This window comes from Gossypium hirsutum, chromosome D06, assembly GCF_007990345.1.
Source record: "Gossypium hirsutum isolate 1008001.06 chromosome D06, Gossypium_hirsutum_v2.1, whole genome shotgun sequence".
NCBI classification, from domain to species: Eukaryota; Viridiplantae; Streptophyta; class Magnoliopsida; order Malvales; family Malvaceae; genus Gossypium; species Gossypium hirsutum.
Window position 1 is genome coordinate 11,584,234 of NC_053442.1, and position 23,471 is coordinate 11,607,704.

The 23,471-nt window shown below is 34.1% G+C and overlaps 3 protein-coding genes across 3 annotated transcripts; 1 reads left to right on the forward strand and 2 right to left on the reverse strand.

Moving 5' to 3' along the window:
• Positions 1 to 155: 155 nt before the first annotated feature.
• LOC121218476 (putative B3 domain-containing protein At4g03170) lies at positions 156 to 1,656 on the reverse strand. The gene has a single exon (XM_041095679.1). It carries the CDS (start codon positions 1,629 to 1,631, stop codon positions 1,062 to 1,064), a length of 570 nt encoding a protein of 189 aa, XP_040951613.1. The 5' UTR covers positions 1,632 to 1,656; the 3' UTR covers positions 156 to 1,061.
• A 10,725-nt stretch (positions 1,657 to 12,381) lies between these two features.
• Positions 12,382 to 15,455, forward strand: LOC107901274 (sugar transport protein 14). The gene is given in 6 exon segments (XM_016827204.2): positions 12,382 to 12,587; positions 12,696 to 13,306; positions 13,309 to 13,344; positions 13,739 to 14,061; positions 14,148 to 14,777; positions 14,877 to 15,455. Coding segments are annotated over 5 exon segments (1,539 nt in total). The 5' UTR covers positions 12,382 to 12,587; positions 12,696 to 13,200; the 3' UTR covers positions 15,321 to 15,455.
• On the reverse strand, positions 15,448 to 18,676 carry LOC107901273 (CRS2-associated factor 1, chloroplastic). Its single transcript, XM_016827203.2, has 5 exons — positions 17,756 to 18,676; positions 17,460 to 17,587; positions 17,098 to 17,323; positions 16,879 to 17,006; positions 15,448 to 16,765 (listed from the first exon to the last, which is right to left on the reverse strand). The coding sequence occupies exons 1-5, from the start codon at positions 18,570 to 18,572 to the stop codon at positions 15,767 to 15,769; spliced, it is 2,298 nt and encodes a 765-aa protein (XP_016682692.2). The 5' UTR covers positions 18,573 to 18,676; the 3' UTR covers positions 15,448 to 15,766.
• Positions 18,677 to 23,471: the final 4,795 nt, after the last annotated feature.

Consider the following 23,471-nt stretch of genomic DNA (forward strand, 5'->3'; position numbering starts at 1 on the left):
ATGCAAAATTGCAAGTAAGCAATGTTCAGTTCTTTTGGTCTGTCTTTACAAGGATTGGGCTAATTATGATTTTCATCTCTCTTAACAATTTATATACAAAAAGTTGGAAAAAGGCAAAGAATTTAACAATTTATATGCAACAAAAATGCAAACAAAGCAGTTAAATGGAATTCAAGTGGTAGTTGAACAATATTTTATTGATAAAGGAACATGCAAAATCTGGTTCAGTAACTTACTGAGACACCAGAGACCGTTGGTGACAGAGGATGCCACTCCTTACGTGGAGCATGAAACAGAACATTAGCAAACATGTTTCTTCACCAAATCTTTTTTGTGGTAACCAAAGAGAGAATGATCATGTCATGTCACCAATCATTACTCTGTTAAGTTGTTAATCATTATGAGATTAATATATGAGATTTCAGCCTCTGTCTGCAGATTCATTCAACAAGAGTATACACAACTAAGTGAAATGTATGGCAAACAAGCATCAAAACAAAACTCTTTAGAACTTCCAGAAAGGATATTATTCCCTATATCATCTTTTCTCCTATTATTTCCAACATTTAATATACTTTATATAAATAAAATAGAATACTCCGTTCCTTTCTACTTTCTAATCCTAATATATGTAGTATTAATAGCTTTATTGATGTGTCTTGACTCTATCGAGAGCCTTACAAGTTCACAAGTCAAAGGGTGTATCAAGAAGTTCATTATTGTCCCGATCAGTCCTAGCGGATTCACAAAGTGGTAATTCCTCGAAGCTTAAATGAGCAAAACCATAACAAATTAAAGAGTCTATGCATGGTCTGACTCAACCTCATTACCTATGACATATCAGTCATTGATGGGGATGCCATAGGTCATAGGGTTACGTCAGATCATGTGCAAACACTTAAGTTTATTATGATTTTGTCTATTTTGTGAACTTGTTAGGGCTTTTGATAGAGTAAGAAGACAAAATCTCGAACGGAAACAATATTGAACTTATCGATACACCCCTCGAACTGTGAACCATAAGACTCTCGACAGAACCGAGACGCATGGTGAGCTGAAATTCAGGCATTGAGCCTTCTCTTCTTACTAGGTTGAAACTCCTGCAATCTTCTTGAAGTGATGAAAAAGCAAAGATCCTGTGTGTGGAGGTTCCTAAACACCCAGAGTTTAAGAAAATCTTGATGCGCAAGTAAAGCATGATCAGTGCAAAACTCAATCCAACCTTCTTTGAGGACATGAAGTTTATGCGCCCAAAGCTTGAGAGTCATGGGGTACTCTTTCCCGTTGGCATCATAAACTTTGACCCGAATCCCTTTCTCAACATCCTCCTCTTCCTTCAACAATGGCATCACAGCATTCTCCACATCAACCTTATTGATTGAAAGCCTGCATTGCTTGGAATTCACATCAGTTTCAGTGAGCTGCTTCTCAAAGGGTTGGCTGCACCTTCCGATGAGGCCATTAAGACTCGGCACCCGAGGAATGTCAATGGTGGCTTGCAATGATGCTTGCAAATTCATTGCACTTTCAGGGCTTAATATCAAATGCTTGAATGAACTAATACATAACGCAGCCCCATATATTTCCTTATACTCCTCATGATCAATCTTCTTAGCCTTTTTCTGCTCCATTCTACCAACTTTGGCTATTTTAACTCAATATCACCCTTCTTCTTTCTCTCAACACATCCTTAAATTTCTTTATTCCTACATTATTATATTACTTGTGCTAAAAGCAAAACAATAAAATACAATAAGAAGTCCTATTTAACCCAAAATCGTGTTTCATCCTTAAATTTCTTTAATGTCTATGATTTTATTTACTTGTGCTAAACAAGAAAAAAATTTAAAATAAAATAAGTTCAATTTCATCCAATTTTCATGTTTAATCAGTTTTCTTTTCTAAAGTCATCCTTAAATTTCTTTATTCTCTATAATTAAACTCTCCCTTTATTAGGGTTTTATTTTTCAGTTTTTAATTAATAAAAGAATTTATTAGATGATGTAAAATTTAAAGGTCTAATTATGAAAATTGAGAAGTTAGTCCTTCTGCTTTATTTTGTCAAAGTTTGAAGCTCGTAGTTTATAAAAACTAAGAAGTTAGCCTATTCGTTAATGAACTGTCAAGGTTTAACGTTACTACTCAATTAGACTAACTTTGTAGTTTTCATAAAAATAAAGTAACTGGATGGAATTCACAATTAAACCAAAATTTAAATTTATTATGATTATCTATATATTTATTACACAATATGTATGTATACATTGATACCAATAAATATATTTTTTAAAACACTTAGATCTTATGGTTTTTACAAAGACTTTTTTTTTTAAAAAAATTCTTGAAATAATTAAAAAAAACCAATTAAATTTACACTAAAAAAAACGCGGGTTTAACCAAGAATCTTAAATAGATACATAGATATCTAATCAAATCTTCAAAAAATAGTGCATAACCATAATAATAAGGCATACAATATAATGAATTTCTGATATGCATATAAAATGACTTAACCAGCCATTCCTCAAGAATTGCGCAAAGTGCCACAAAGCAAATTTCTCGGGCGCACTTAGCAAACCTTAAACACAAAATCTTTAAAGAACTTTACAGATCTTATGACATACCAACTATATCTAAAAACTATCAAATATCATTTAATGAAGTACATATATTTTCAACATAATTAATCTCCAAAAACGTATAAAAAAATCATTAAAAGCATTAGTCTCAATTGTCATTTCAAATAAATATAACATAGATCAGCATTCACATACTTTATCTTAGATTCAACTTGGACTTCGCATATACCGTATCGCTCATCAATTAGACATACAACACTAACACCATAAAAATTAAAATATATATATATCAAAAATTAGAACGCACAAACTAAAATCAACTATGCTTCCACTACTTTCTCCTTCCCTTTCGCTGTCGAACTCTCACCAATTAACTTCCTTCGCTTCAACTTCATTACCAGCAAACAAAAATTTTAAATCAATGAAAATATACAATTTGATACGAGACGCTAATTTCTCTTCTTGAATCTCTTAAGTGAACTCGAATCTGTACTTCCTCAAAATAACTCATAGTCATTCTTAATTTCAACAAAAACACCAAAAATATCTTACTTTCTCTTTTTAGAGCTTGACTCAACTTCTAAAAACTCACCCAAAACCTTTCCAAATTTAAAATTCTTTATTCTAATGGTATAACTAAAATTTGAAATGGATGTAAATTGTAAAAACAGAAAGAAAAAGAAAATGATGACCTCATGTGTTAAAAGATTGAAGTAATGAAGAAATTGATGAGAAAACATGATTATTTTGTAAAATTTGGTGGAAATGAATCAAGAAGTAAAGGAATTGTTTAAGAGAATCGAGAGATTTTTTTTTTTATAGAGAGGGTAATTATCATTCTAATAATTATATCCCTAAATAAAATGTTATTACTTAGTTTGCACATTGTGTCACAAATTGATTTAAGATTTGCATCCGATTAACTAGAGAAAAAGTTAAAAATAAGAGCATTCAAATAATTACTTTTGTATTAACCTATACTATTATTTAAGAGCCTGATTGAGTTGGTGACGATCATTAACTGGATTCCAACTCAATTTTAAATTACCAAAACCCCATTATTTTCATAAAGCACCAAATATTAATTTGAGCCTAGTATTCTTTTTCTTTTATATAAAATCTAGAAAAATAAATAAATATGGGGAGGGATCTATTTACACCAATGTAAAATTTAAGTGGTTTTACACCATTCTGTAATTTTTTTGTACGTTAAATATTTTAGCAATCCAACCGTTGAATTTATCAAAATATTTGTACTTGTTATGCATATAAATTTTTTAATTAATTCAATATCTCTATCATATCAATCTAATTTATATAACTATTGAAAGTTTTTTACATAAAACAAATAGTTAGAAAATTTTAATTTATGCTAAACTTGACATGCATAATCTACATGATTAGAGTATGAAATATGATGTTTAGACTTTTAAAATTATTAAACGTATAAAATGAATATAAAACCACTTAAATTTACACTAATATAAATGAATTTCTCCTCCATATATATTTATATATATAATATGGAATTTGAACTCAATATTTTTTTTGTCTAAATTTTGAGCAACATTTAATTTTTTTATGAATATTTTATAAATTTATTATATAAAATCAATATATTTTATAAAAAAAAGTTAAAATTAGTATCTAATATTAAATAATTATTTAATTTTGATTAGCAAAAATTCAAATAGCTATTTATTATTAAATAAATAGATAATAATAATGAAAAATTCTGAAAACTCTTAACAAAGCGGGGGAGATATACTACTATTGCTGTTATAAAGATAAAAAAAAACCCTAAAAAGAAGAACAATCACCCTTGTAAAATTAAAGGGATGTTAGTATATTAAATTAGTATATTGCTAATTTAATTAGTCGAAATAGTCAAAGTTTGTTAGAATTAACAAACTATAGTTTAGTTTGTTAATAGTCAGTTTAGTCAGTTTTCTTCTCTTGTAATTTGTATAAATACATTCATTGAACGAATGAAAATACAAGTAAAATTTTACCAAATACACAATTTCCACATGGTATCAGACGTTTAAAGATTCTTCCGCATTCTCTCTGCTTTTCTGTATTTTCTTGGCATTTTCTTGGCATTTTCCTGGATTCTTTTTCCATTATGCCTGTTAATTCATCAACGATTGAGCTTTCTGATCCTACAATTCCTATTTCCAGTCCTTATTATTTGCATCCAAATGAAAATCCTTCGCTTATACTTGTTTCACCAGCTCTCAATAGTTCCAACTATCATTCTTGGTCTCGTACAATGCGTCTTGCACTTCTCTCGAAGAACAAGCTTCAGTTTGTTGATGGAAGCATTACAGTACCATCTAACACTGATTCTCTTTATCCTGCTTGGGAACGATGTAACACCATGGTAATTTCTTGGCTTAATCACTCTATCAGTTCCTTCATCTTTAGCAGTGTTCTTTGGGTTAATACTGCATTTGATATCTGGAATGATCTTCGAGAACGATTTTCTCAAGGTGATGTTTATTGAATCTCTGATTTGCAAGATGAGATTTCATCTTTTAAGCAAGATGATCGGTCAGTTACAGACTATTTTACTGAACTCAAGATTCTCTGGGACGAGTTGTTACATTTTAGGCCTCTTCCTCGCTGTTCTTGCAATACACCTTGTTCTTGTGGTGTTTTGACTACTATCAAGCGTTATCATGATGATGACTATGTGATTCGCTTTCTTAAAGGTCTTAATGATAAATTTATTGGTGCGCGATCTCAGATTATGCTTTTAGATCCTTTGCCATCCATTAATAAGGCTTTTTCTATGATGATTCAACAAGAAAGACAGTTCAATACTGGAAGTTCAAAGGTGTTTGTTAGTAATCTGTCTTCCTCTGATAATACCTCTAGTGTGAATGCTGTTACTAAGCGATTTGATGCTTCTTCTTCAACTGTTGACAAAAGATGGTGTATTTTCTGTCAAAGGCCTCGTCATACAATTGAAACATGTTTTCGCAAGAATGGTTATAATAATGGATACAGGGCAAAGGGTCAGGCTCGTGTCAACAATGTTTATTCTGATGATGTTGCTGAGCCTCCACCTACTTCAACACTAAGTGATTCCTCATCAATAATTCTGGTTTTACTTTGACTCAAGAGCAATACTCTCAGCTTCTTGCTTTACTCAAACCATCACCCTCTCCATCCATTCCCTCTTCTACCTCTTTAACCAACAATGTTATCCGTGACTCTCACTTTACTCTTGCTACCACTGAAGGTATATCTTTAACTCCTTTTTGGATCATTGATACTGGTGCTACTGCTCATATTACCTATTCTTTATCATCTTTTGCCTCATATAAACATATTAAACCCATCCTTGTTACTTTACCTAATGGTACCAAACTTGAAGCATGTATATCTGGTACTGTTATTTTTCATGAACATTTATGTTTACATGATGTTCTTTATATTCCAGCTTTTACCTTCCATTTGCTTTCTGTAACCAAACTTTCTACTACTTTGCCATGTTGTTTTACCTTTCATTCTAATGTTTGCAAGATACAGGCTCTCCCATCCTGGAAGATGATTGGTACAGCTAGAGCATATCGAGGTCTTTATCTACTTGACTATCCATCTCAAACTTTTACCCTTTCTACTACAACCTTTACTGCTACTCCTACTACAGATGTATGGCATTCTCGTCTTGGTCATCTTTCAGACTCGAGAATAAAACTTCTTTTACCAGAAATACCTACTTTACAACTTTTTGATAATTCAGCTTGTAAAACGTGTCACTTGGCAATGCACAAAAAGCTTTCTTTTCCTGTAAGCAATTCTGTTTCAATAAAGAGATTTGATCTCATACATGCTGATATTTGGGGCCCTAATCCTCTTATTTCTATTAATGGCCATAAATATTTCTTGACAATTGTTGATGATTACAGCCGTTATACCTGGCTTATTCTTTTAAAAACAAAGTCTGAAGTTCGAGAACATATTCAAAATTTCTTCCAAATGGTTGAGACCCAATTTTTAGCCAAAATTAAAGTGATTCGATCTGATAATGGTTCTGAATTTGCTATGCCTTCTTTTTATGCTTCTAAAGGAACCATACATCAAACATCTTGTGTGGAAACACCACAACAAAATGGCTTGGTGGAACGAAAACATCAACATATTTTAAATGTTGCTCGAGCCCTCTTGTTTCATTCTCATACACCTCAATATTTCTGGGGATATTCAGTCTTACATGCTGTCTATCTCATAAATAGAACACCTACACCTCTCCTTTCCAACTTTTCACCTTATGAAAAGTTTCACCAAACCAAACCAGATTACTCTATTCTAAAAGTTTTTGGTTGTTTGACTTATGCATCTACTTTAACAGCTCATAGGCATAAATTTGATTCTCGTTCTCGAACATGTATTTTTCTTGGCCTTTTACCTACAGTTAAAGGTTATGTACTTTTTGACTTAGATACCAAAATCATTTTCATCTCTCGAAATGTAACCTTTCATGAACACCATTTTCCATTTCTTCACAGTTCCTTGTCTCCTTCATCACCTTCATTACCAGTTTTAGCTTCCTCTCCTACCTATGATGAACCTATATCAGATTCATCTTCTTCTATTGAAACACCATCACCACCCACAAATATTGAACCACATATTGAACCACCACCCACAAATACTGAACCACATGATGAACCACATATTGAACCACCAACTCCAAATGTAACCCGTCCTACAAGAAACAGACAACCACCTCGTTATTTGAATGATTATCAATGCTCTTCTCTGCAGGCTGGTACCAATCTTCTCCCAGGTAATAATTACTCTCTTACTCAAACTTTTTCCTATTCAAACCTTTTAGCTACACATTTACACTATACTTTAGCCATTACTGCCACTACTGAACCAAAAACGTACACACAAGCCGTAAAACATTTGCATTGGCGAGAGGCAATGCAAGCTGAGATTAATGCTCTTGAACAAACTAAGACTTGGATTATTACAGAGTTACCACCTGGTAAGCAAGCAATTGGTTGCAAATGGGTTTTTCGAGTCAAACATAAGGCTGATGGCTCAATTGAGCGATACAAAGCTCGCCTGGTTGCTAAGGGATACACACAACGAGAAGGTGTTGATTATTTTGACACTTTCTCTCCGGTTGCAAAGATTACTACTGTGCGACTTCTTCTTGCTTTAGCTGCATCTCAGAATTGGTTTCTCCAACAGTTAGATGTCAATAATGCGTTCTTACATGGTGAATTGAATGAGGAAGTTTACATAAAGTTGCCCCCTGGATTTGAAAGATCAGACAAGAGCAAAGTCTGCAAATTACAAAAATCTCTATATGGCTTAAAACAAGCTAGCAGACAGTGGTTCTCCAAACTTACAGCTTCTCTTTTATCCCTTGGCTACAAACAATCCTCCTCTGATCATTCTCTCTTTGTCAAAAAGGAAAATGATTCTTTTACAGCCTTGCTTGTTTATGTTGATGATATGATATTGGCTGGTAATAATCAACATGAAATTTCTACAGTTAAGAGTTTTCTAGATCAGGCATTTAAAATCAAAGATCTTGGTGAGCTTAAGTATTTTCTTGGTCTCGAGATTGCAAGGTCAACTGCAGGAATTCATTTATCTCAAAGGAAGTATTATCTTGAGATTTTAACTGATAGTGGCTTCATGGAATGTAAACCAGTAAAAACTCCAATGGCAACCAAATCAAGCTCAAAATTGCGAAGTGATGACAGTGAATTACTTGCTGATAATACACTCTATAGACAGCTGGTTGGTCGACTCGTTTATCTTACATCAACACGACTAGACATTTCATTTGCAGTTCAACAGCTAAGTCAATTCTTGGATAAACCAACTGTGTTGCATCTTCAGGCAGCTCATCATGTATTGCGCTACTTAAAGAACTCTCCTAGTTCTGGAATATTTTTCTCAGCAACTTCTTCTTTGCTACTTCGAGGCTTTAGTGATTCTGATTGGGCTGGTTGTCCAGAAACCAGACGATCTATAAGTGGTTTTTGTATTTTTCTTGGTGACTCCCTTATTAGTTGGAAAGCAAAGAAGCAAACCACAGTGTCTCGCTCATCCTCTGAAGCTGAGTATCGAGCATTAGCAGCAGCAGCTTGTGAAATTCAATGGTTGCACTATCTACTTGGTGATCTTCATCAACCAGTTTCTTCATCAACAAGATTGTATTGTGATAATAATTCTACTTTACGGATAACTGCTAATCCAACATTCCATGAAAGAACAAAACACATCGAGATTGATTGTCATATTGTAAGGGACAAAGTTTCAACTGGTGTGATACAATTGTTGCCTTGTTCTTCTAAAGATCAGTTGGCTGACATGTTTACCAAATCCTTGGCTATTGCTCCATTTCGAGAAAATTTGTTCAAGTTAGGCATGTTGAATATACATTCTCTAGCTTGAGGGGGGATGTTAGTATATTAAATTAGTATATTGCTAATTTAATTAGTCGAAATAGTCAAAGTTTGTTAGAATTAACAAACTATAGTTTAGTTTGTTAATAGTCAGTTTAGTCAGTTTTCTTCTCTTGTAATTTGTATAAATACATTCATTGAACGAATGAAAATACAAGTAAAATTTTACCAAATACACAATTTCCACAAGGGACACGACATTCAAGAGGATTGGTTTTGGGGTTTTTATTTTAAGGTTAGTATTTACATGCTTGATTACTTGATTCAAATACGATTATTCGATCCAATTGAGTGAAAAGATTTTAAGTTAATTGAATTGATGAGTTTTATTTTATCATTCTGACTCGTTTGAATTTTTTTTTTGAATTGAGTCGAGTAAAATAAAATTCGAGTCAAGTTAAATCGAGTAAAATTTAAAAAATTAAACATATTAAATTAAAATATTATTATAATATAACTAATTTCGTTTTATAGCACATAAATTTAAAATTATATATATTTGAAAATTTTATGATAAACTTGAATAATTTATTTATTTATTTAGGCCCTAAAATTATTATTTTAAAAAATTATTTTTTATAAAAAGAAAAGGAAACCAGAATTAGTTGGCACTCAGGCCCACTGTACAACTCTCTATTCTACAAATAAATCATAGACAATAACAGGAGGAATATCAAATCTAGCTAGCCCGTCAGCCACTTTGTTAAGTTCTTGTGGCACAAGTTTAATCAGAACTAACCAAGATCGTGATATGAATCCTTGAATTCTTCTAGAAATTAGCAAACTCCCCTCTTCACCTCTTTTGAAAATATCGACTACTTCTTTGCAATCCATTTCCATCATAACTTTCTTAGCACCTTTCTCCCATGCGATCAAAAGTCCCTTGTAGGCTCCCCATAATTTTGCCTCCAATATAGGGCATGAGCTAATCCTTTTGCTAAAACTCCCAAATCCAACAACCGTCATGAATTTTAAAATTTTTTTATATATATATTTTTAGAAAATTTTTAAAATTTTTTTATAATTTCTTAAAAATGTAAATTTTAGAATTTTTATAAATATTTTGAATTTTTGAAATTTATTTTATTGTATTTTTTGTTGAGAGACCAATTTACTCATTTTCAAAATTGTCAGGGACCAAAGGGATAGTTACACCAATCTATTATTCGAATTATTTGAGCTATTCGAATTATAAAATTCAACTTGATTCGAACTCGAAACTCGAGTTACTTATTCGAGTTTACTCAAATAACCCAAATAAATCGAATAACTCGATTTGATTAACTCAAAAGTCAGATTTTTTTCAATTTTTTTAATCAAATTGAGTTTTGATCACCCTTAATCACATATGCCAATGAGGACTTGGCTTTGTTGATAAAGGCGAAGATTTTAAATCTATATAGTTAGTAAAATGAATCTCTAAAATCCACCACGTGCGATCCCCATATAAGAGTTTTATTTCCTATTTTAAAGTTTTTTTATTATCTTTTATTGAATTAATTTTGTCAGTTAATACATTTTTATTTTTTTAATATTTAACTGCTAATTTAACATAAAATAAATATAATTAATAATTAAGGTAAATAATCGGTTAACTATAAACAATTTTCATTTTAGACGATTAAAATAAGAAAATTTGTAATTTAAATATTCAAGTTACATAATTTAAATAAAAAAATTGTAATTTAATAATCTTAATCACTCCGATTAAAATTATAAATAAGGATTAAAAAATCGACAAAATTTACTCTATACTTTTATATATTAGTCATAATTTTAAAAAAATTAAACCAGCGACAGTCTAAATTGCGAACCTAATTCCATGGTTGGCGGTCTGAAACTCTGATCAGATAAGTCAAGCATGGCGCTCTTTTCCAATATAATTTTCCTTACTTTTTTAGCAAATACAGCTTGTAAGCTAAACAACTGGTTTCACCATTGGAACTTCTGTGTTTTTAACTCCGAGTAGAATCTGATTCCATTACTGTTGGAAAAAGCTTGAAATCTCCAAGAACACCGCCATTGTTGAAGTTGATTTCATGATGAAAGAACAAACAAGAGAGTAACTAAATAGTAATACTCCCACTCTTCCAGTTGAAAAAAACATTCGCTTAACAAAGATCAATTATTCTCCTTAGCCTTGAAGACTCTCAGGTGCTGTATTTCATTGCCTTGTTTTCCCCAAACTTATTACAATAATGTATCATGTCTTTGTCCTCATCTGCTGTTTGAAATGTTTTTTAGTAACAAGTTCTTGTCTGGGTTTCATTTGCTTTTCACCAGGTTCAAGTGGTTTCTCGTTCTCCCATACCTCGCTCTGAACTATACGTAAAAAACCAGAAAATATTGAAACTTTTTTATTTAATATTTAAACATTGGGTGGGGGAGGGAAGGTGATGAGGGGAGGTTGGGTGGGAGGAGGGAGAGAGGGAGAGGGACGGGGTGGGGGAAGATTTTTATTTATTTATTTAATATTAATGTAATTATTTTTATTTAATATTAATATTAATATAAAATTGAAATCTATTATTTTGTTTTTTTAATATTTATGTATTTTTATAAAGTTTTTAAAATGGCAACTAAATCAATATAATATGTAAAAGTTGAAGACTAAATTTATTATTATACTGATTTTTTAATTTCTAATTTAGATTGTCAGAAATGACCAAAATAATCAAATTATGTAACATGGATATTAAAATTATTATATTATTCAACTTGGAGGACCTTACCAAATCAACCACTTAGAGTACTAGAGAGACTTATTCATTGAAAACATCTTAGTAAAAGATATTCCACTCTGTACGATTATCAATACATACATGTAAATCTCACCCGATCACAAAATACTTACCAAAACACCTAACGTAACAAATCTCTTACATAATGAAACAGTTCATGAAATCCGCATAAAAACCTGTAAATACCTTCAACGTTCACTCCAAAGATATTATACCATGCTCTTTGTAAAATAAATTAAAATAAAAGACTCTCAACCCTCTTTTCTTATATCAATAATAATTTTATCAATTTCCTTCCAATTTTTATTAATTGATCCATCTTTCAACACTCGTGAGCACCAATTAAGTCATCAAATTCAAATGATCCAATAAACAGTTTTTTTTTTTTAATTTCATGAAAATAAGGTACTATTATTAGGAAGAAAAAAAAAAGAAATTACACAGAAAGAAGTAGCACAAGGTCTTTGTCAACACACGCAATTTGTAGAAATTATGGGACGCAGTTGCAATTTGAGAACAACTGTATATTTGACAAAAGGCAAGTGGATATTTGTCAAACCACATATCTGTAGTAGACAGTTTGACATTATCTAACAACTTTGTCAGTGAAACTATTGTTAATTCAGCTCAGCTCGCCTTCATCATATTAAATTTTATGAAGAAAATTTGGTCCAACTTTTTTATATTCATTAAACTTTGATTCTGACCTTGCTTATATATTATCATGGGCTTTCGACAAATGGAAAATCAATTACAAAGGGATAACTACTCTTTTTTTTTCTTCTTTAAAAAATTGTTTTTAAGAAGAAAAGGTCAATGCTTGAAAGGTAGCTCCTCATCAATCTCATCTTATCCAAGCTTTTCTTTGAGAAATTTAAGTGGATTTATATAAATCTTAACCAAATGATTTGATTTTTTTTTTTTTTTTGCTCAAGATTGTAGGTCAATGCTTGAAAGGCTGCTATCCTTTTTATTTTATTCATGCCATAGGCGGCTTTCCTAGGCATTCAATCTTATATTTCCACATATTTCTATCAAGGTTGGATGATAATGAAGATGTTAACGAAAATGAGCTGTAAAAATTATATTAGATAAACACTAAAATGATATTTAAATAGATTTGGAAAAAAAAAAGAGTTCAACTAGTCAGATTCAATATATTATATATACAGCTACTATGTGCCTTTTTTCCCCGTTGATTAGTAGTCCGTCATCATGTAAAGTCCTCCTCACCCATCTTTCATTTACAGTTTTGTCTTTTAGTCAATACTGAACTACCTGCTAATTCAAGTATTTTCTTCCCACAAGCATTGACACTCTCTCTCTCATCTGCTTCACTTCCGTTACCTTTCTCTATATATATCACTTTCTGGACTGATCTGTTTGTCTTCTGCAAAACCCAGAGTTTTTTTTTTCATTTGCTTTCAGAGATTGTCCACCATGGCTGGTGGAGGGTTTGGTAATGAAGGAGGGAATTTGAAGAGAGCTCATCTCTATGAATACAAGATTACCAATTATTTTATATTTGCTTGCCTTGTTGCTGCTACAGGGGATCTCTTTTTGGATATGATCTTGGTGTTTCTGGTCAGATTTCTTTTCTATGATTCACTGTTGTTTTCCTTTTTTTCATTGGTTTTTTTTTCAGCCTGTTTATGAATTCTGTTCATTTATATTAAGTATTAGCAATTGCTGAAATCTTTTTAGATTTGTATCCTATCTTCCAGATTTACTGATTTGCTTTTCAATCAAAATGACGTCTTGAGAAGAACCCTCTCTACACAATTTCTTTAATCATCAAAATATAATCTTCATATATTATTTGGTATTTGGGATTATCAATGATTCCTAAGCTACTTGCATTATAGATTATGTGTTTGTTTCTGTTTGTTAGAAGATTTATGTTATTTGATTCAAAAGAGCTCAATAAGATGCTTATTTCAAGATGATGACACTGTTTACCTTTTAATATTGATTGCAGGTGGAGTGACTTCCATGGATGATTTCTTGAAGGAATTCTTCCCAAAGATATATAGAAGGAAACAAGCACATCTTCATGAAACTGACTACTGCAAATATGACAACCAGCTCCTCACACTTTTTACGTCTTCGCTCTACTTCGCAGGTCTTGTTTCTACATTTGGAGCCTCCTATGTTACTAGAAACAAAGGGCGCCGAGCCAGCATCCTTGTTGGTGCAGTCAGCTTCTTCCTAGGAGGAGCTATCAATGCAGGTGCGGTGAATATCACAATGTTGATCATAGGACGCATTCTTCTTGGTGCAGGCATTGGATTTGGAAACCAAGTAAGACCAAAGCTCCTTAAACCTGAAAATATTTGGATGGTAGTTTCTCAAGTCACCAACTCTTTTCTTATGCTATAATGGTACAGGCAGTTCCCTTGTATCTTTCGGAGATGGCTCCGGCAAAGCATCGAGGAGCTGTGAACCAGCTGTTCCAATTCACAACCTGCATGGGAATCCTTATAGCTAACCTGATCAACTACAAAACAGATAAGATCCATAAATGGGGTTGGAGATTATCTCTAGGCTTAGCTACAGTCCCAGCAACACTGATGTTTGTTGGTGGCCTTGCCCTACCAGAGACCCCTAACAGTCTCGTAGAACAAGGAAGACTAGAAGAGGCAAAATGGGTGTTGGTAAAAGTTCGAGGTACCCCCAATGTCGATGCTGAATTTGCCGACCTTATCGAGGCCAGCGAAGCAGCTCGGGCCATAAAGCACCCATTCAGGAACCTTCTGCAGAGGAAGAATCGTCCCCAGTTGGTATTAGGGGCTTTGGGGATCCCAGCTTTCCAACAGCTCACCGGCATGAACTCCATTCTCTTCTATGCTCCTATCCTGTTCCAGACCTTGGGGTTTGGCTCAGGGGCATCCCTAATATCCTCTGTCTTAACTAGTGGAATGCTTGTTCTTGCTACACTAGTATCAATGGCTTTAGTGGACAGATTTGGTAGGAGAGCATTCTTTTTGGAAGCTGGTTTCGAGATGTTCTGCTACATGGTAAGTTATAAAGACATTTTGCGGTATACTTTTTTTGCAACTAATTGGCAGGCTCCATTGTTATGTAGCTGGATGTAATAATTTGAGTATCTGATGCAGATTGCTGTAGCCATAACTCTGGCCTTTAAGTTTGGAGAAGGAGAAACTCTTCCAAAAGCCATTGGTTGGTTCCTTGTGGTTATCATCTGTTTATTCGTCTTCGCTTATGGAAGGTCTTGGGGTCCTCTGGGGTGGCTAGTTCCTAGTGAGCTGTTCCCGTTGGAGACTAGGTCAGCTGGCCAAAGCATGGTGGTCTGTGTCAACCTTCTCTTCACAGCTTTGATAGCACAATGCTTCTTGGTCTCACTTTGTCATCTCAAGTATGGAATTTTCTTGCTTTTTGCTGGCTTGATATTCATAATGAGCAGCTTTATTTTCTTCCTCTTGCCGGAAACAAAGAGAGTTCCGATCGAGGAAGTCTATCTTCTCTGGAAGGATCATTGGTTCTGGAAGAAATATGTTGAAGATGATGACGAGAAGGATATCAAAAAGCCAACCACGTAATATTATCTAAAATAGGAAAAACCTTTGTTCACATTCTTTACTTTCAAGATGTTAATGCTCTTTGGATTTTCTCATAAATAATTGCTGTAATTTTTAAGGTAGAAGTGAAGAACAAATACGCATCTTATTTTCTCACAACCTATCTTCTTTGTCTCTTTATTTCAAACATAAAAAGTTGTAATTGAGTTTGTATGAGATTTACAGCATATATATATATAGAGAGAGAGAGAGAGACAGACAGACAGCAATGACTGAGAGAAGCTCATTTTTCTCTAAACTGTTAATTTGGAAACACCTGAGCATTTCATAGAAACATGTAAAAGGCTCTCACTAAGGGAAAATGACAAAATCCTAGACAAAGATGGACCAAATGCAATAAACATTAGCAGGGGAAGATCTCAGTCTATAAAGTATGCCTAGTAAAATTTTGGAAGTAATAATGTGGATTAAGCTAATAGCTTAGCAAGCTCGTCAACCCTCAGGGTTCCTTTCGGTACAACTTCTGGATGATGTTCAGCTATATCTTTAATTCTTCGAGGTTTAGAAGCTTGCTTTTCATTTCCTCTCTTATGGGGAACTGCTGTGACTTCCTTCACTTCCAAATTCCCAAGTTCTAGCTCTTTGTTCTTTTGGATAGACATTTTACGAGGCTGTCGCCTAAAAACTGGCCCAGGTGGTGCAGACCGGGAAAAGGCAACAGATCTTTGATATATTCCGTCAGCATCCAAAGTAGGATCATCTAATACAACTGCACTCCCACTCTCAACAGCTTGTTTCATCAGATGCAAAACCCTCTCAGTACAAGCTGCACTCATTCTTGCTGGCCGCTTAATATCTAGCGAAGCTTCGGCAACAATTTCCAGCTGGTCATGATTGATCGAATCAGTAACAGAAGACTCTGAATGGCTTTGACTACTTCCAGGACTCTTGGGTCCAACATGACTTTCCATTAGCATAGCTGATGGCTCTTCATTTGCTCTGCCAGGATTATCCAAAATATGCTCAAGACCATAGGTCATGGTCAAGGTTTCAGATTCACCACCAGCAGATTTGATATCATCAGCAATTGCACTTCCAGAGGTATTCACTTTGCTTTCGGACTCATGACCGGCATAATCCATCCCATCTAATGTTGTTTGACTAGCCTCCATTATACCTGATTTTGCAGTGGGAGATACATTTGTCTGGTCATTTTCAACGGATTCCCTTTGCTCAATGCTATTATCTTGAGAACTACTGAGAGGTGAGCCTGTACCAGCTGTTTGAACATATGTCGGTGATAATTCTTGTCCTTCCAACTGTCCAGTAATGGAAACTGTGTCTGCATTGGTTTTCTCTATGCCTGAATTTGATGATGGTTTTGAGAAAGACGACTTCCAATTGTTTCCTCGCCACATTAGTATGTGCTCATCTTCAAATGAGATTAGCACACATGGGACCAGCTCCTGCAAATAAAGAATTACAGAAATCGAATTTAATTCTCTAGATTAAAAAAGAAAAATCATTTACATGTGCAAGTGTTATGATAAACTATATAAACTATATAAATATACTAAACCTTTAGTTTGGCACCAATTTTCTTATAGTCACTTCCCTTAATCCCTTGACAATTAATCCGGACAAGTTCACACTCTTCAAATGCCTCCCTAACATTTTTGACAAGGTCAGCATACACACCATTCTTCGCTGCAAAATATGCAGAACATTACTTTTAGATTTCCAGAATGGGAAAATTTGAAGCATTCTTAATATGTTGTACTGTCCACCAGCAGCATACCAAGTTTACGTATCGGCATTAATTTCCTCCCCTTCTTTCTCATTTCAGTTGCTTCTTGTGGTGTTAGACCCTCAGGAACACGCGGAATCAGCCGTGGATACACAGGGGTAACAGGTTTCCACAGCATAAGAGGGAAGCGGGGACGAGTTTTATAATTGTAATTTCTACCTCGAAAAAGGAATAGAACTCCCCCTCTTCTGAAAATAACTTTCCCTCCTGTTCTTTCCTGCCAAATCATATGTAAACCAAACACAATACACAAATCAAACGTGTCTAGCCAACCATGATTTCTATTTTCTCTCGTAAACCAAACAAGTTTAACATAAACCAATCTTAAAAAGAGTAATAGCAGAAGTACAAACCTCTAGTTGCTCACAAATATTGTTCATATCGACCGTACAAACTCCCTTGCATTTAATCTTACAAACTCTTCGTCTTTTCCAGTGAGCGTGTATATTATCTAACATGTTGTGTGTTAAACCATCCCTACCTAAACATAAAAGGGCAATGCAGTATAGTTCAAATTATCGAATAAATTTCATAATCGATTATAATTTACTTAAACTTGGAATATGGAAAGTGCATATAAATGTGAATGAAAATTTAAGTTTAATGAAGAAAGTGCAGATAAAAAGTAGTAAAATAATAGGATTATTACCCATATTCAACTGTCGTTGTGACTTCAAACAACTGTTTACTAGCTCCTTAACCTCCTCTGCAGTCAATGGCTCTCCCAAAATCTCCTCTCTCGACTGGACGTACCTTGGACCGGTCCCAGGTAAATATGGACCAGGTTTCTGTATGGACTTCACCCCTTTCTTTTCAGGCGGAGGCAATACGAAAGAATCGAATTCCTTCATCTTTTTCTGACTGGGCGGAAGTGGAGCCCGGCCTGTCCACGGCCTAGGCATGGTCGTAGGTCCGAACGGCGAGTAGGGTGGTTCCCTTAGCTTTACCGGCTTCACTTTTGGCGTCTCAGTGTAACTGTATTTGAACTCGAACGGTGCACCGTCGATGACGAACGATACGCCGTCCTCGCCGATGGCGACATTTGCAGGTTTCTTGTCGAGTGGAGACGGTGGCGGAGGATTTGCAGCTTTGGAGAATTTGCGAAAAGCTGGGTGGTTTGGGGGCTTGGAGTACTTGGATTTCTTGCCTGGAATTGAAGGACTGGAGGGAGAGGAAGGGGAGCCAAAGGATTTGTAGGTTTCGGTTGGTTGTGGTGTGGAGGAAGAGGAGGGTTCTACGGTGGTGGCAATTTTGGTGGCGGAATCGAAGCGGCGGTAACGGCGAATATCATCTTCGATTTCTTGTTGGGCGCGTCGGCGTTGGTTGAATTTCTCGGCGTTGGCGTTGTTCCAGCGGGAGAATCGGATCTCCGTTGGCGGTCGATGGCCGGGCTCGTTAGTGTTAGTATAAGGGTTTGGCGACGGTGGCGAGAAAATTGGGAATGAGATGGGCAATTTCAGCGCCATCACTTTCAGCTTTCAGTGAAGAAAGCAGAAGCTAAAACTAAGCACCCAAAAGAAAATTTCTTATCGATTCATGAAGGATGACTTTAACGATGTCGTATAGCCATGCTTTAGTGGCAACTGAAAATATCTTATTTTTATTTTACTTGGCTCGGTTTTTCGTTTCCTTAACTCACGAATTGATACATAAATTATGTGATTTTTCTCAAATTGATATTTATTATTATTATTGCTTTATGGTCTTTGATTCAATTGCTAATTAAGGCTGTCGAAACCGTTTTTTTTGAAAATAAAAATTTAGTTGTCGACTTTAAAAACAAAAATTGAAGTCGCCACCGATCCTTTATTAAGGTGTGATCGGCTCACCTTAAAAATTATTTTGGTCTACGTTTTTTTGAGAAAACGAGTTCGGGAGTCAGTTACGCATGAGGAAGGATTAGCACCCTCGTAATGCCCAAAAATCGGTACCAAATTGACTATTTGATGTCTTAGTGTCGAAAGTTAAAAAGATTTTAGGATAAGCTTGAATGATGAAATTTGCAAAAGGACAACCAATTATTCAAGTCATGTAAAAAAATCGAGTCCCAATACGTTAGGGTACAATCCCTCATAATCCCCGAACTTTGGATACCTCTCTTATTTTATACGAAAATCTTCATTTCGAGAAAGTAACATGCCACACCCAATACGTTAGGGCACAACAAGTTAAGTTCCCAAAAATGATTTTTATGCATTTTGAATAAAAACTATTCTCAGTCATTTAGGATTGACAAAGAAAATCAGAACCCAATACGTTAGGGCTCAATTTCCCTCGAAAATCCCAAACCTCAAATAATGCTTTTATTCAAAAAAAAACCTTTAAATCCAGAAAATAACTTTGATGAATAGTTAAAACCAAAATATATTTTCAAAAGAGTATGTTAAAGTTAATATACAATATGATACAGATCCATTAATTTACAACATATACGAATAAATATTTGCAAATATATATGTACAAATACAATATAACAGTAAAGCTACAAACATATGTACACATATATCAAACACACATATCAGCATACATGTAAAAAAGAAAATGGAATATATCAAATAACTCACATACAAATACATGTGTCGAAAACAAAATAAAAGTATAGAAGTACGTATATGTATATATTTACAAAAATGTATAAGTTCATGTATATGTACCATATATATATATATATATAAAATGATAGAACATGTAAAATAATGAAAATGTTTATTAATGATTATTAAAAAACAGGTACATACATATATTAAAAACGTGCACATGTTATAAAACATATATATGAAATATAAGGTATATAAAAATATAAAGGATAGAAAGATAAAATAATGGAAATAAAATGTATGCAAAACGTTCAAAAACATATGCATGCATTTTAAAAGCTTAAGAATATGTATATGCGAGTAACGAAAATATGAAAAAAAAATAATAATAAAAGTGATGCGTTTGTAAAAAAAATCGAAATACAAAACCATATGTATATACACGTACATGAAAAATCATAAATGGTATTAGTATAATAATAAGTAATAATGGTAATAACAAACGAGTAACAGTATATTTAAAAATAAATAAATAAAGTAAATAAAGTAAAAAAAAAAGCCAAATTGAACAAAAGACAAAAAAAGGGGGCAAATTCAAAAATAATAAAAAGAGGATCAATTCGAACACGCCAGCGACAATGGGGGACTAAAAAGGAGATAATTCCTTCCCTTCCAAAACGCCGGGCAATGAGGTATCAAATTGAAATAAAAATGGAATACGCGGCCTAAATTTTAAAACCAGTGGAAAGGGTTTAATTGGAGTGTACTGCAAAAGGGAGGGGCCAAACGCGCAAATTTCCCATATGACGTCAGAGCGCGCGGATCCTCCCCTTCGGGTCAGGTCACCGCGCGGGTCAAGCCTGGCTAAAACGGCGCCGTTTTGATTGATATTTAAAACAAAATTTTCTTTCAAAAATCATTTACAACCAATTAAAAGAAAAGAAAAAAACTTAGAGAAGAAAAAAAAAACCCTTCTGGCGCTCTGCTAGGGTTTAATACCCAAGCCTCCTCGCGCCGCCGCCTTATCACCCTCTGTCGCGACTCCGTGTAGTCGGAGGCCGGAGGGGTGCCAAATCTGGGTTCTTAAACCCCTCCTAACAACTCTCGAGGGCCAAGGTAAGTCTTCCTCCCTTTATTCTTTTTATTTTCGTACACAAAAGCACAATAAAAAACAAAGAAACTTCAAATAATCACCTTTAAAAAAACTGATATTTGCTCTGTTTTCTCTTGATTTTTCGATCCCTCCTCCTTTTTACAAAAGACCGACTGTTTTATAGCCTAACACTAACCTATTTTCCTTGTTTTTTTTGTTGTTTTACATTATTTGGACTCTTTGAGTCCGTTTTGCAAGTATTTGAGGAGCGAACGGCGCGCGTGGGGAGGCCGATCTCCAAGTCTTGCGGCGACTAGACGTTGGGCGCGACGTGGGGCTGATGGGGCTTGCGGCGCTGGACATGAGGCTAGGGTTTGGGTGTTTTGGGGTTTGGTTTAGTTGTTTGGGCTTAGGTTAGTTTTGGGCCTGTAATTGTTGGACTGTTTTAATTTTGTTTGGACCTGGGTCGATTGGGCCCTATTACAAAGCCCTCTAACATTTCTTTCATCAAATCTCATTTGTGATGTTACTTTCAATTTAGTCCCTATACTATAATTAACAACCAATTTAATTTAATTCCACTTAATAATTTGACCCTATAATTTTCATATTGGACACGTATTTATTCAATTTTTATTTCTGACTAACTCAATTTAAGAAATTCGACCTCAAAACTAAATTTTCTAACATCATAGAAAACAGAAGAACAAATTCAACGAAAGCAACTCTAATGGGAGGCAGAGAAGCGAAGTTCATAGCCGAAAATTTATAAAGTATTCAAAGGCATCATATATAGATGGGTTTTTTACAAAAATAATATAAAAAATAAAAAATTACCAAAATGTTATAACTTTTTTTTTATTTACCAAAATATATATAATTTTTTTATTTACCAAAATATATAAAAAAAACAAAAAAACAAAAAAAACAGAAAAAAAAACCTGGACTGATTTGACAACTCCCTGGGTGGAGGGAATACTGTTGGCGGCACCAAACAAAGGAACCCTGTTGGCGGCACCAACCAAGGGTTCCCTGTTGGCGGCACCACTCGTGTTATAAACACGAACTCTGTCCAGCTAAAACAAGAAAAATCAGAAGAAAAAAAAAGAAAGAAGAGGTGCTGCGGAAAAAAAGAGAAAAAGAGAGAAAGAGAAGAGAAAAATCAGGTATTTTTTTAAAAATAATTGATTATGTTATTGTTATTGTTTTGTATAATTTGTATTTTTTTGTTTTAGTTTAGTTATTAATATTAAAATCAATAAAACTCAAATTAATAGTTTTAGTTAGGGTTTTATTATCAAAATATTACAAAAAAATAAAAATTTTATAGTATTATTATATTATTATTATTATTATTAAGATGTTACTTAGTATTATTGTTAGTAAAAAATTAGTATTATTTTTATAGTTAGTTATTAATAATTTTAGTTAGTATTATTTTGTATATAAAATTATTAATATTATTATTGTGTTAGTTATTAGGATTAGTGGTTAAATGGCTTTCATGTACAAAATTGAATATTGAAACATTAATTTTTTTATTTAAGTTATTTATTATCCGTGCGAGATGTTTTACGAGATTTTGTTTATTTTTTGACAGATTAAATATTGAAGATGGATGCTAAGTTTTTTGTATACGTTTATTTCGACGGAGTCATCTTGACAACAAGTGTTGGATGTGTATTTGAATGTCAGCAACAAATAGCAATGAGATTTAATAGAAATGTCTCGTTTGATGAAATGAAGGCAAGGATTAATGCAAAAATTTTAAGACGTTGTGGGAGAAGTATAGTAAAAATTTTCTACAAGTTTCCAGTTTCGACAAATCCAGTCAAATTCGTCGAAATGGAACTTGCAGACGACGAAGACGTTGAGACAATGGTTGATCTCTACTGTGGGAATGGGAGTGACAAGAATGCACCGATTCACTTATTTGCTGAATTAGCCGGTATGGAGCAAAATGCATCTGATGAAGAAGACGAGGCCGAAGAACTGCGGATGGTGGCTCCAATCTCATACGTTGATAGTGAACCAACTATGGGTGGGATCGGTATCGACCTGAATATTAGACCCGATGTTGATATGGTTGGTGGTGAAGAAGAATGTGGTTGCGAAGAAGAAGGTGGTGGCGATCATTGGGATGAAGAGGTTGATAGTGACGGTGATCCCGATGTGCACGATGTACCTGATGATATCGACGATGAAGACATTAACGCTTCTTCGATCGGGGAGCAGATACGGCATATTTTGATACACAATAATCCTGGGCCACACATGTCACTCATAGACCCCGACGTAGCGTATGTAGCTGAGTTCCCAGAGTACCCTGAAATAGTTCATCGTCACGGGCTGGCTGTAACATCTGATGATAAGGAGTTATTCATAGGCCAGAGATTCAGCTGTAAAGAAGAGTGCGTATATGCCATCAAACGGTACAGCATGAATATATCAGTTGATTATAAAGTCACAGTGTCTACTCCGACAATATATGTTGGGGAGTGTTGGAAGGCAGCGGAATGTTGCAATTGGCGGGTGCGAGCTGCATTCATTAAAAGTTCTCAGATGTGGGAGATACGAAAATTTGTTGGTCCTCATACATGCACATCAACACGTATGACAGAAGATCATGGAAAACTTGATTCAAAAACAATCTATACGTGTATCATGCCTATGGTGGAGGACATGCCGACCATTAAAGTTTCGGTACTGATTGTCGAAATGCAAGCACGATTCCA